Source organism: Tyto alba, unplaced genomic scaffold (assembly GCF_018691265.1).
Source record: "Tyto alba isolate M040663 unplaced genomic scaffold, T.alba_DEE_v4.0 Super-Scaffold_18, whole genome shotgun sequence".
Lineage (NCBI taxonomy): Eukaryota > Metazoa > Chordata > Aves > Strigiformes > Tytonidae > Tyto > Tyto alba.
In genome coordinates, this window is record NW_024881280.1 from 31579330 (window position 1) to 31593504 (window position 14175).

Consider the following 14175-nt stretch of genomic DNA (forward strand, 5'->3'; position numbering starts at 1 on the left):
CACTTGTCTCAATAAAGAGCAAGCTACAGGATGTTCACAAAACCTAATGATGTCCAGATGTTCAGTTTCTCAGATGTTTCACTTTTTCAGGAAGTATGGGGAATTCACTGTCAAAAGACAGGCAAGGCATTAACTTGGACATGTGAAAGATGACGACATTGAAAATCAAGTTATTTATAGAACATGGGGCCCTACTGCTGCAGAACGCAGTCACCTCAGCAACATCTGCCATTTTCAAAGGTGCAGGCAACATAGAACAGGAAGGATTCAGCACCATATAAAGCGGAGTCAGCAGAGCATGTGGTCATCCTCCCTTCAACCCAACTGGTCCAAATCTTTAGTTATACAGTTCTTGTAAGGTCCACAGGGTTGAAAAGAAGTGTAAACTGAAGATCATAAACAAAGACTACACTTCATACATAGTTACTTTAAAAAATAATTCAAGTAAGAGGTAATGATCACCTGAATCCAAAACTGGTTTGTAAACAAACACTGAATTTTCTTTTGAAAGACTTTCAACACCAGAAGATTTCTCCTACACAACTACTCAACCCTCCAGAAATTATTGAATTCCTTTGGAAGAAACAGTGTCTTGCACTGAACTTAACCCATCACATCAATTTTGCATCATGTGATGAACCAGGCTCTCTAGTTACAGCTAGAGTCTAGGATATTATTTTCTTGGTAGTGACTTCCATTTTGAAATTCTAGAACAAAAAAGATGTGACTCCTAAGACCTCATGCCATTCACAGATGTATTACTTCCTGTTTGAGTCTAAGTGCTCATGGCCTTGGGATAAGACATGACAGCTGCCAAGCAGAAAACACAATTTAGCAGGTAAAAAACCCACAACGCTGTCTAGAGGGATGTAATTTTTTTCTCACTGCAGATCAGTACGTGTGGGAATACCGAGGCTGATCTACTTAGGCCAGAACGAGAAGTTAGCCAATTACTCAGCTCTCCTGAGATCTCCTCTGCTAAATATGAAGTTGGTTCAAGGTCTCTGTCATGACATTTCTGGTGATGAGACAGAAATAAGATGAAATGAGGAGAGGGGGGCACAGGGGTGACACAGGGACAGGGGAAATATGGTCACCTAACACCATGGCAGCAGCCAGTGAGAACAGGTGAAACTTCTCCCTACCTTATTCCTCAACTTCATTAACAGTTTCTCTTCAAAGTGTCAGTTTTAACTGAATTCACACCTACTGTGTTCTTTTTCTTCCTTAAGTATTTATTCCTTTTTTTCATCAGTTGATCAGAGGAGGATGAAATATGTGCAAGACAAACGATTTGAAAAAACTGGATGCTCTCCCAAAGATATCGTTCTCATAGAGATAACAACGATACTGATAGCAATTTTTTAAAAAACAAAGCAAAACACAAAGAACAAAAGAAACCCCCCAAAAACAACAATCCTACTGAATCTCTCTGCTGCTAGAACAAAATCCCAACCACTTCCTCAGAGCACAGGTTTCTTTCAGCATCTCTCCCACTCACAAACACCAATAACCACTCCAAAACAAAATCCTTTTAAACTAATTGTACATTTTCTTCTACAGAGATTCCAACAGACAAGGGAGAGTGCTCTGAATGATTAGTCTTATTTTTACATAAAGACATTGCCGATGGGGCCAGGCAGGTCAGATGCAAACAGTGTGTCTACAAATCCACAATTAGAAAAATACAAATTGATAAGCTTCTTATCTGCCCATCAAGATAGTGATAATACAAGCACAATGCAAATTCCCATAACGCCTTATTAGAACATAATTCGGCAAAGCAATTTCCCCTCAAGTAAAGTCATCTAACATATGAAACTTACTTCAAGAGCTACTCTAGATTTAAACTCAAAAGCCAATAAATGTTTCACAATATGACAGTAACAGAAGTAGAAAGGGAATGAAAGACTAACTTAATGAAACAGTTACAATGGTTAAGATAAAATACTTGAATTATTCAGATGGAAAAGAGATGACTTCTAAACATGGGAATACAACTCAAATGATGACAAAGGCAACAGTCTGTGTCAGGTAACTAGCCAACACCAGAAGTGCATTTGTGTTCCTCCTAGCAATTAACTTGTGCAATAGGCTTCCAGTGCTTCTCACAGATCTTAGCTATTTTTATAATTTAATTTCTTTCAGACCTTTCCAAAAACAATTTTTCTTCCATAAATTGCCTCCAAATTCAGGCCTTGGGATTCTTATGACAAGTTGCTAAGTTTGTACAGTCATTTCAATTTACCAGCACACACAAAAATACAATGTTTTCCAGAAGATTTCTGGGAGTGCTCACTGTAGTAAATATGCTCCCTATTAAATCCACATCGTATTTTTAATCAGATGCAAACCTCCTTTGTGTACATGGAAAAAGAGCAGCACGGGACTCGGGGGCAATCCTGTGACACAGGAATGCCTCAGTGTTTGTGCTGCCACGAAGAGACATAATGCAAGGGGCCCAAAATCACTACTTCAAACCTCACATCCAGCCTCCAGAAGCCAGCTGCTCCCTTCTCCAGCCACAATAAAAGCCTTCAGGGAGAGCAGGTATTGGCCTACCTTGCATGTATGCCTCTATTTGCCGAATTAGCTCATAAGACTTGGATCGGTCCAGAAGTGTACGAATAGCCGGAAGAGGGTCCAGGATAATGGTTTCTGGATGAGCATCAATATACTCCTGCAAAACAAATACATAGGGAAAAAAAAAAAAAAAAAAAAAAAAAAAAAAAAAAAAAAAAAAGAAAAATGCATTAGGTTGGCTGAAGAGCGTGGAAAAATAATGAGATGGGGAAAACAACAAACATTAAAAACCTCAATGTCCAGCTTCTCTTTGAGGGGAGGCAAATGGACACTGGCAACGCAGGAAGTCACCAGACAGTCTAGACGCTGACATTTGAAATAAACACAAACATGACAGCTAACTGCTTTAGGACGGCAAATTTCTCCTGTGGACTCACCATCAGCAGTGAAACCTGCACTGCAACCACATCAACTCAGAAGGGAGCCAGTGGCAAAGTGCCACAGGAACAGCTGTGAGCAGGGCTGAGAAAAGCAATTAGGAGAAGAAAGATGACACACTGCTATCTTGGGGTCAGCCTTGCATTGAATTACTGCACGTGAACATTGCAACCATCTGAACTAAGCTCAGAACTACATCTGGGTTCTTTAATGTTGTTATTACTGCTGTCCTCTGGCTGGGCTGAAGACAATGTTAAGAGCCAGACGATAAGGGCTGGATTTTTTTTTTTTTGGCAGAGCTGAAGAGATTGCTGCTTCACTGTATCTTCATTGAGTTTTGAAAGCATCTATCTTGCTGTTTCTCTACGTTCATACTCTCCTCTCCTGAACACAAGAACAAAGCAAAGTTTATGTTCTCATGGATCTTCATCTTGGAAACTCAAGTCCCCATCCACTGACGCCGTGACTGCTCTACTGCATCTTGGCCATGAACACAGACACAGCTGCCAGGTATTGCCCTTGCAAACCCAACAAAACTTCCTTCTGTTTCTCAGAAGAGAAGCAGAGTTCCTTCATCATCGCCCCAAACTGGCTCCATGAAGTCAATGGGACAAACAAGCATCCATCTTAACATTTCAAAGTTAATATCTGCCTTTGTTTCACCCAGCTTCCCAAAGCCATCTTTACGTTTCCACTCATTTCTCTAAATCCATTCATGCAAATGCATGATAAATGTTCCTGCCAGTAATGGACTTCCATGAAGTCCTACTTCCCTTCAATTGGTTACTTCAGAGAACAAAACATACTCAGGAGTATGACGAGGTGGCCTCAGGAGATGCATTTTGCTGGATACTGAGTTGGAGAGAGGAGGGTGGCATCACCTGTTCCCAGGAAGTAATTTTGCTCCAGACACTGACTGGGGAAGCAGACTCCTTCCCCCCCACTCCTCCTAACACTGGCCAGTTGTTGCTTCCTGCTGACTACATAGTCTGAACGGATGGCTTGCTAAAAGTAGATTATTCTTTTGAGGATAAGAGGATCCAGCACTGGGCTTCGATGAACCCGCGCTGCATCATCCACAGCACACAAGCAGCTTTCCTTCACAGGTCATAAGGCACCCTTCGATGGCAATATGTGTGTCTGACGTATTTAACAATCCCTGCAGAACACAAGAATTCCCCAAAGACATGTTCAACCTTGCTGCCACTTGGGAAAAGCAAGGGACAGAGCCTCTTGCACAGTCAGTCATCAAGACTGTCAGACCCAGCTGTTGTCTTACCCTTGCAGTATAGCCTGGAGAAAAAGCTTCTTCAGCTCACCAGAGCAGAATCTGGGTTCATTTCAAGTTATTAATACCAAGAACATACAGAGAACAGTTTCCATGAGCCTCCTGCCCCCAGTACTTCCAAGAGTCTCAAGCAGAGCAGTCAGCTTTCAAATACAGAAGAAATTTTATTTTTTAAAAAAGATGAGTAACTCATTGCCTGATGCATCTTAAACACTTATGTGTGTCTATGCATATGTGCCCTTTTACACAGCGGCTAAAAGACACTTTGAGGAGCTAGGATGATCCAGTGATTAGGGCATTAGCTTAACCTTGCTGATCATGAAACTGTATTCGAGCATCTCAACGTATCTACAGCGTAACAAGATAGCTCCTAGCCCCTCTACACCTCAGCTTAAAAGGTAGGGAGCTACCACAGTGTGCATCTTCATGAGCACATTGCAGACAGCCACTACCGCAGCGGGCAAACACGCATGGTAACAGGACTGGAGAAGCCACAGCTCTGAAACGTGACCTCAGCAGAGATCTGACAGCAAACATCCTGCGGTGTTTCTGATGCGTGTACCAGCTCTTCCTTTCACACCGTGGTGACAACCCTTTGGCCTCAACCAGTCTCTGGTTCCACCCTGAATTCAAGATCCCCATACTTGAATCCTGGGCCAGGCCCCTACTCTGTATACACTAATCCTTCCCCTCGCACATACATCTGTCCTGCTTGTGCCCTCCACCCCCGTCACTCCCCTCCAAGGGTTTTCCCCCTCCTCTAGCTCCTTGTGCACCTTCCCAAATCTTCCTGATCTTCACCTCGGCATTGAGGACTATCCTCACTTCCCTGGGTTTGATGTGTTCCATTTGCTATTTTGGCTCATGTTACTCTAAGTATTTCCAGAGGGAGCCTTGCTTTTTTATGCTTTCTGTAAGGAACTTCACAGTATTTCATTTATAAAGATAATAGCTCTAAACCGTATTAAAATATCATCCAAGCAGTAAGCCTGACACAGCATAACAAAGTTTATCAGGAGTGACGGCATGATCCCAAGGCCATTCTCTACTAGGCAATGTGTCAACAGAAGCGAGCATCTTAGTTGACTTTCCTGCTACTCATTTCTCATCCTGTTGCCTTAAGAAGCCTCCAAGAAGCTCTGTAAGGTAAACATGAAGTAACTGATGAAGATGAAGGAAGTGGGGCCTGTTCTGCAGAAGCCATTTAGGGTCTGGAGGACTTTATTAAACTACTCTAATGTTGAGAAGAAATGCAGAGACTGGGACCTGAAGTAAATGTCTTAGAGCTAATCTGGGGATGAGCTACAGGTCTCTCATTTTAACTGAATCCAGAAACGGCCTTCCCTTTTAAGCAAAGGAGTCTGTTAATGCAGAACAAGGTCAATATATTTGTATAGGTCATCTCTGAACATAGCTAGTGCTTAACTGCTGAAGCCGTTTAGGGGACAGGAGCATCAAGTCCTTATAACTCTGCAACTCTTCTCACAGTATTGTGTGTTGCTTGGATTTCCATCAAAAAGTCTTAACTCTGCATTCAAAACCAGAACCATCATGTTGCAGCAGGATCCCCAAAGCAAATTACGCAGCCTCCCCTTGGGCATGTATGCTGCCAGCACGTTCCCAGTCTCCCACACCTCACACCAGTACATCACCAGCACACGCAAAAGAAAGAGTTCCAATATCTATGCACAGAGAACTACCCAAAATAAATAAATAAATAGTTTTAAAATCCAAACCTAACAAGAAAAATCTATTTTGTTAGCTTCACAGGAACAATTATGGTAGCCGATCTGACACCTTTCATAAACTTTGATTCTTTACTAGGAACCGATGCACACTCAGACATCACGTTTTACTGAATATATAACTGAAGATCACTTAACAGATTGGAAAACCTTTGATGTAGACTAAGTAGCAGCACTCTTCCCATGACACTGAATGGCTTCACCACCAAAAATACAGATCTAGGTGAACATGAAGTGTTTGTGTCTAAGAAATTTGATAGCAGATAAGCTACTATTGAAACGCACTTGAAAATAGAGCAGTTGCAGAAGGAAAAGAGAAACCCTGAAGCTAACAGATAGATTCCAGTACAGAACAACCTTTCAACTTTGAATGTTCAAATCTCCCCTGGTCATTCCAACAAAAAAACTCTGCACTCTCCTTGGGCGGATTTACCCAGGACTGGTATCCAACAGCAGACTCTAACAACCCAGGCAACAACCTGGAGGATACTTAGGCTTCCCAACAATATTTTGAAAGGGGTCTGTCCTTGGGCTGCAGTTCAGCTTGACCCAGACAATGCCTATGTTTTCTTCTTTCTAATCTTTGACATAATAAAAGCAAACAAGAAGAAACAAGGACTTCTGGCAGATCCTCCTTTGTTTGTATTCCAGGCTTGGCATTCAGTCATGCTCTGTACCAGCCCTGTTACTGGCAGAAGGCCAGCAATGGAACTTGAAATCAAAGAGAGACCAAGTATTTCATGTTCCTTATTAAATACCTCTGGATATAAGCCAAAGATTTAAAAAAAAAAAAAACCTTTTCTTGAGAAGCCTGTGTAAAAATGAGAATATAGTTGTTTGTCATTTCACCAAAAAGGTAGCTAATTTTTTTTTTTTTAATATTTTAACAGAAAGTTGATACAGTATCTACTGCAAATATTAGGTCATTAGATAAGAGAGACTCACTGACTTGATTTTATTACTAAGTAATAAAACTTCTATAATCTTTTGTTTAATATTGAACAAAGTTCCATATTTAAAAAAAAAAGTTAGCAAACAAAACAATAACAGCGTTCAGATTTGCGTTTTCCCATGTACAAAAGCATGATGACCACTTGTAACAACAGACTGACAGAAACAGATATAAAGGCAGACACAAGATTGTCTAAAGAGTTCGCATCTAATTCAGACTTAAAAGTTCCTTTTTGTTGTCTTGGGCTGTGACAGCCTCTTTTCACTGACACCTTCAAAAGGAAAGGTGTAGGCAAGTCGGATCTTGAACAAACGCTCATCTCAAAATTGTTTGTCCCTAAATCTAGAAGGTTCCTGCAGTGGTTGGGAGGGATGAGGGAGGCAGCAAGGGGAAATGGTGACAGATTTCCCCTGTTACATTTCTAATCACTGTGCATCTCAAAGCAACTTTCTGAGAACTCAACTTCTCTGTTTTGCTTCCAGAAGTCCACCACTGCTTCACATTGCAAATACCTACCCACGGGAAGCTATCCTACCAGTTAGCACTTGAGTGAAAATTTTTAGTTAATTTTACCTGCTTACAAGGCTCTTCCAACAAATGTAAGACACAATTATTTTTCAGATGGGAAAAACACAGGTATTGTCCTGGCAATTCAGGTACAAATAGAGCATTTCAACTGTGTGTCTCACTCTGTCCCTCCAATAAGAAAAAGAATTACTAAGATGTGATAGTTTCCTTTGATTTTTTGCTAGCCTTTTCTCAGCAGAGCACATTTCAAGAAATTTGAAATTTGTAAGTATTTTTGGAGTACAGAGCTGAAAACTAGGAACAGAATGGGCTAGTATATCTCCATGAGTACGTACCAAAATTCACCTTCTCGCAGTTGAGACTTCTGAAAAAAGCAATCAGTGCAGTGAGAACAATTAAATTCTCCCCTACCAAGCAAGAGCAATCCCCTAAAACTTCCCTTCCAAAATATCTCCCAGTCCCAAACCCTTCTAAGGAAGCTTCTGAATCAGGAATACAAGAGCTCTTCCTGGACAGCTTCAGAGTGGGAGAATCAACAGTTGGAAGGCAGGTGGGGAGAAAACACTTTAAATTTTCATCAACCTGATATCAGAAGCCTAGGCATAACACCTGCTTCTGATCTTTTTAAGAAGGCTAATACAAAGAGAGCCTGCTCAGAAAAAGCTCTGAAAGACAAATTAATAACCCTATTGATTTTCCATCACGTAAGCCATCATTTTGAATGAATCTGCAACGAATTAAGCTACTCAAGCCCCTGTACAGCTATGATAGGCAGCTGCTCAGAGACTATTTTGCTCTAATCAGAGCATAACAAAGATTCCCCAGTTAATGTCTTACTCAAGCCAACACATACTAATTTTTCAAAGTCATAAACTTTGTCTAGAAGGCAGGAACTGGGGTAGTTTGTTTCTCTTTCTTACCAACAAGACAGGAACTGGAGCACCAGCAAGTGGAAGGGACCCTTGGGGACGATGCCTCTTCCCACCTGACTTCTCTCCGTGTTCCTCTGGTCAGGAAGGAACCACCTTGACACTGTAACAATTTTTAACTAGACAACAAATAAACTATGTTCAATCAGTTCAAATGAGTGTTACAGTAGGAAGGGAGACTAATCATCATCTCTACAAATAATCAATCACCCCCAAAATAAGGATCTAAGTCTCCTACAAAGCAAATGGGAAGATTTCTCTACTTTGCACTTTGTGCACTACACTAGGTGCTGCATGCAGGTTTTGTTTTGGCTTTGGATGAGATCACTAGGCACTCATCACTGATCTTCAATGCAATGGAGAACAGTTTGCACCCATCAATACTCTCCTAAGAAACTGCAGCCCAGACCACATCCAGCTAGCATGAAGACCTCAGAAACCTCAGCCCTAAAGGTCTTCTGCAGCTAAAAAGCCCACTGGCAACAGGCGACTCCTCCTTGCCACTTTCAGAGCCTCCTGTGATGATTATTTTTTACGAGGCAATTAAGAACAGTCATTAAACAGCAAGACAAAAAGGGCTTGCTGAGAGGCTTCCTAATCTATTAACACTATCCACCAGACCATACAAGAGTTCATGACAGACTCCAGAGAGCAGGCACACAGACTCGTGTAAATGTGAAACCAGTTTCCTCCTCAGCTGTTACAGATGAGATGGTCAAGGCCTCTACAATACAGCTCTGAAAACAAGTTATTATTACTAAGGTCATAAATGTAGCCTGGCAGATTGTTCCTTCTCCTGTGGTCAAGGATCCCTTGCTCTCTGCTTCCTGGAAAACTGCTTTATGGAGCCAAAAGTAAGACCAGTGACAGGTATAATCTTGCTGTTAAACTTACACTCAATAGCAGGAAAATTAGCATCACAGATTTTGCACTGGTCTGGTTAAGATCATCAGAACTTTTTCAGTCAATTTAACCACACTAATTCCACTTGTGCAGGTACCAGAGTGCTTATGCAACATCACGCTACATTCTAGTTCAACTACATGATTGTGGTCAAGTCATCCACTTGGCTATGCTAAAGAATGCTCTAACTGTAAAGACAGATTATCAGACATCAGTATGACTATTATAACTTGGTCTGTAAATCAGCTGTCATCATAGCTTCTACGGATTCATATCAGAGCTTCAAACATAAACAAACAAACCCCAACTCCTTATGACAGCCATTCTGACCTAAAGGTCAGATTAATCTCATATTAATCTCAAAAGGGAGTTAATACCATTTCCTTTAAATTGCAGCTTGCAAAACAAAAAATTAGGGATGCAAACGGGATGGTATAGATCACATAATGGAACTGTGGAAAAGCACGTGACTGAACTCACATTCCAGGATCCCCTTCTAATTCTTTAGGCATTACACTGCACTTCTTTGCAGGAAGATGGCATCCTCAAAAAAGAATAGATACTTTAGATAATAAAGTGTTTACTGTACAACCAGGAAATAATGGCAGGGAGACAAGAAAGAACATCAAGTTCTCCTCTAACATTCTTGGCTTTTTTTATTATTTTCATTTGTGGTTAAATTTAATATTCCTAAAAACAGCGGCCTTGGAGGCATCAGCCAGCTGGGTCCAAGCATTTCACAAGAAGAATTAAGCAAGTTTCTTAGCATAGCCCTGCAACAGTCTTTCCAGAGTATGCCTGGCTGAAGCTTGCTGTTGTGAGCACAGCAATGCTAAACTGGAATTAGGCAGACTGTTCAAAAAAGGACTAAAACCACCGTCAAAAGGGACATGAAATGGAATTGTAGAGTCCTCAAAGCGTGAGCAGAATTCACCACTATCCTCTGCACAGAAACCACTGGTGTAAGACAGCGCTCTGTATCCATAGTGTGCTTTTCACCCAGTTTACTTTCTCCTTATACAGTTCATACTGTTAGTTGAACAGCTTCAACTGTATTTACGAATCAAGTCAGGGGACAAGGAACTATTTCTTCTCCATCTGACTTGCCCAGAAACTTATTCTCACTTTCATCTGTCTCTGATGCTTGAGCTGTGGAAAAATATACTTGGAGCACACATCACTGTAGAAAGACGTTTTCCAGTGATGCACTTGCTTATTGATTAACAGACCTAATGACAATTAAAGGGTGCTTACATGCAGCATACACCCCTTTGCTTTCTACACTTGACACACAATCCAAATATCCAGTATTATCAAAAAAGTTTCAACTTCCCATTAGCCTACTGCAAGTTAGTGTCACAAGAACCACAGTATCATTTTTGCTTGAATACTGATATTTACAGGAAAATTATGAAGTCTGTTATTAAGAAAGAGAGACCAATTTATGAACAGGCGGTGGTAAGCTGAGGGACAGAAAGTCGTAAGTGTTTTACAGGAACAAAACAGCAGCTGTGGTAACAGACAGACAAGTGAATTTCAACCCTACTATCTAGTCTCTGGATTAGTTATTTCTATTACCCAAACCTGTTCCACCCCAACTTGTTTCCCCTTTCATTCTGTGTTATTCTCAGAAGGCAGCAGACAGGTCTGCAACAGTATCTAATGTAACTGAATGTTCTTGTACTGTCAGGTATTTAAATCAATTTATCACTAAGCAAATCCTACAGAAAGAATTTGACATGCTGTATCAAATACCCCTGTCAGTATTCTCCATGACTCCCTGGGATTAACAACTGTTCTCACCTCTCCACATTAGTTAGCGTGTCACAGGAAGCATACCCCCACTTCAAATCAATGACCCAGTACCTCACCCATTACTGTAACTGCTGTGTGAGATTAAGGCCATGCTGCAAACAAAAAAAATCAGGCACAGGAGGCAGGGGAGGTGATGTTAACACACATGAACTTGGCTGCATGGGACAGAAGCGCTGGGTTTGATTGCCCCAAATCTTACGGGAAGGTTTCTCACTGGTTTCCTTCAGAGGAATTGTGATTTCCAGGATTAACGAAGTTAGCAAGAGCTGCAGCACAGTCCTAAGAAACAACGCAGCACAGCGATGCTATTATGCAGCTTCCTTTAACAGGGGAATCACCTTGAATATGGTGACACTCTTGATTTATTACTTCTAGTGGGAAGGAGAGGAGAGGCAAGGCTGAATTGTTGAACTTGCACATGAGGCTATACGCAAATAGATAAGGTAGGATTTTAGGGCAGTATTTGTTTGGCTGTTTAGCTTTTGAGGCTATGGTTTGCAACAAGTTCCTCCAGTTTTAACACAGGAGGAGTTAACCAGCTTGTGAGACATGGGAATGTTTCAGCAAATTCACTGTAGGACACAAACAATCGCAGCTTGGAAAACATCAACTGCAGTGACACAGAAGCGCCACGCACTGCCTCCAAACTTTGATCAAGGGCACAATCTGACCAGAGAGCCCTCCAGGAACGACAAGAAGGCACGTACACTAGTAGGTGGCAGATGCTGACAGGCATATAACCAGAGGGGTCCCAGTGCCACATACCATGGTCCATGGGGTTTGAATACAACTATTTCTCAGCTGCTCTCAAATGAGGCAAACTCAAGTGAGATTTGCCAGCGCTAGGTGAAGGTTGTAACATTGTTCCAGTAAGAATACCCCTGTAAATCAGGGGTCTGCAGCTTCTTCTGATGTGTGTATCTCTAGAAACTTCCACTGGGAGTGTGGACTGCCGTACAGAGGATGTAAGCCTCCGGGGAGTGTACCTGGCTTTCGCACGAGTCTGGCTGATGCCCTCGTGACAGTCAACAGACTCCTTCCCACCCGCCCAGCTCTGCCCCATATATCCCAACCTCCTTATGGTTGAAGGCTCAAGAAGTCTGACAGCAAACAGCCCTTGAAATTCACACTTAAGCCAGAGAGGCCTTCAGCTTCCACCCTGAATCAAGGGTTACAGCCTGACATGCTGCAGGAGAGCCCTCCTCTAACTGCGGCCAGCTCGCGGGGACTGTGAAGACAGCCCTAAGCACGCAGGAGGGACTTAACCTGTAGGGGGAAGAAACAGCACCAGGTGAGGAACTGGTAGAACTGAAGTACCAGAGAAACCATAAACAGCATGACCGAAAGGTCCAGGTGGTAAAACAGATGCCATCGTGCATGACATCAGCAAACAGATTCAATAAACCTGACAGAAACGTGTCATTGCAAGTTTTGCAAAGCTTTTGCCTACAGTCTCCAGTTCCTGCACCCGCCACCACGTACACTTTGAGAAAAAAAAAAAAAAAAGGTGGAAATCTGAGATATCTGCAGCAGGCAATTCTGTACTGAAAGTGAATTATATCTTTCTGAAAAAAAATCCAAGCTGCACTATATAAAATAACTTCTTCCTGACTAAAGCTTAGAAAATGGAAACAAAAACCCCACATACATTTCTTATTCTTACGCTGCATTAAAAGTAATATGTAAACTATTTATAATTTCTAAAAGTCAGTAATTTCACTTCAAATAGTCTGTGGTTAAAAAATATTGCTATATTTGAGATTAACATTTGAAAGAAAATAAATCCTGTAAGATCACTGATACATTTTAACTTACACAGCACTGTAGAATTTGAGAATTTTAGGAATTGGAGCAGAGTTTCTGCACGCCCCACCCCAATTCCTAAAATCGGAATAAAAGAAAGGTGTGTTAGATATTAATTGTACTGCTACACACCAACTGCCGTTCTACAACTGCTTGCACAATTTTTCTACCAGCATGTTCTCCAGGAGCCAAGGAAGGTTCCACAGTATAACACGGAGCTGCTCGCTCAATGACTCAAAGTCTGGCCGTCAGGAATACACACAACAATGTAAGAATTGGGAATGAGGAATCTCATGAGTCTTAATCAGCTGCAAGCAACTTGACACGTGCCCTTTTGCCTCTTTGGTCACATTTTTCCCATCAATAGGATGGGTATACTGTGAAGGCAAACTAGTTAACATCTGAAACAGGGAAAGGCTGTAAGCAGAAAGGCCCTTAAGTCCATCTCTCCACATGCTTCTTTGGACATTTACAAGTTTCCAGTGCTGTGGGAAGCAGTTGCATGCGCTACTTGGTGATGAATAGTCATCTACTACACAGAGAACCGGTGCCAGAGGGCCAAGACCCACAAGCCAAACCTTTTTGTCTCCTGTGTGTGTTCAATACACAGGTGGGAGGTGGCAGAAAAGCTCTGTAACTAGAGCAAAGAGAATATTGACTCCAGTAAGTAAAATATTTTCTGGATTACTAGTTGTAGAACATTAAGCAGAGCAAAGAGAATATCATTTCCCAAGAAGGCAAAGTTGTCAAAATCGCAGAATTTGACTGAGCTGTTTTTCAACCTGACATAAGCATATTCCATAGAATTCTGAAAATATCTTTTAAAATTCTGCTTCTCTTTGAAAGAGAAGAAAAGAGTATACCTTTGATCAAAGATATCCACCAGAAGCAATACCTTTTAAAATTATAAAGGTGTTGCTTTATCATTTTTATTAGCATTCAGACTACCGCTAGGAATTCTTTGGGAAAAGAGTTTTCTGTACCACTATGCCCTGCACATTTCTGACCTTCAATGTAAACGTAAGAAAAAAAAAGTTAATACAACAGGATTCTCAGCACTGGAGGACAGAATCACTCACAGTAACCTTGATGTTACAGAAATTAGCATTCCAGGAACTGGGAAGACTAAACAGAACTGGGCCAAATTAATTTAGTGGCTTCTGTCGTGGAGAGATGCACGTAAAGGACTCTACAAACTTCTGCTCCTCTCTGTGAACAGCACTCATGCTCTTGGAATGACACCAGGGCAAC

The 14175-nt window shown here is 41.5% G+C and overlaps 1 protein-coding gene across 2 annotated transcripts in view; it reads right to left on the reverse strand.

Annotated features, from left to right (window-relative positions):
* The window catches only part of ITPK1 (inositol-tetrakisphosphate 1-kinase), a 153472-nt gene that overhangs the window by 63513 nt on the left and 75784 nt on the right, over positions 1–14175 (reverse strand). For both annotated transcript variants that reach the window (XM_042790570.1, XM_042790571.1), the window contains exon 4: positions 2563–2680. In XM_042790570.1, the coding sequence (XP_042646504.1) occupies positions 2563–2680 (118 nt within the window). The remainder of the gene's footprint in view (positions 1–2562; positions 2681–14175) is intronic.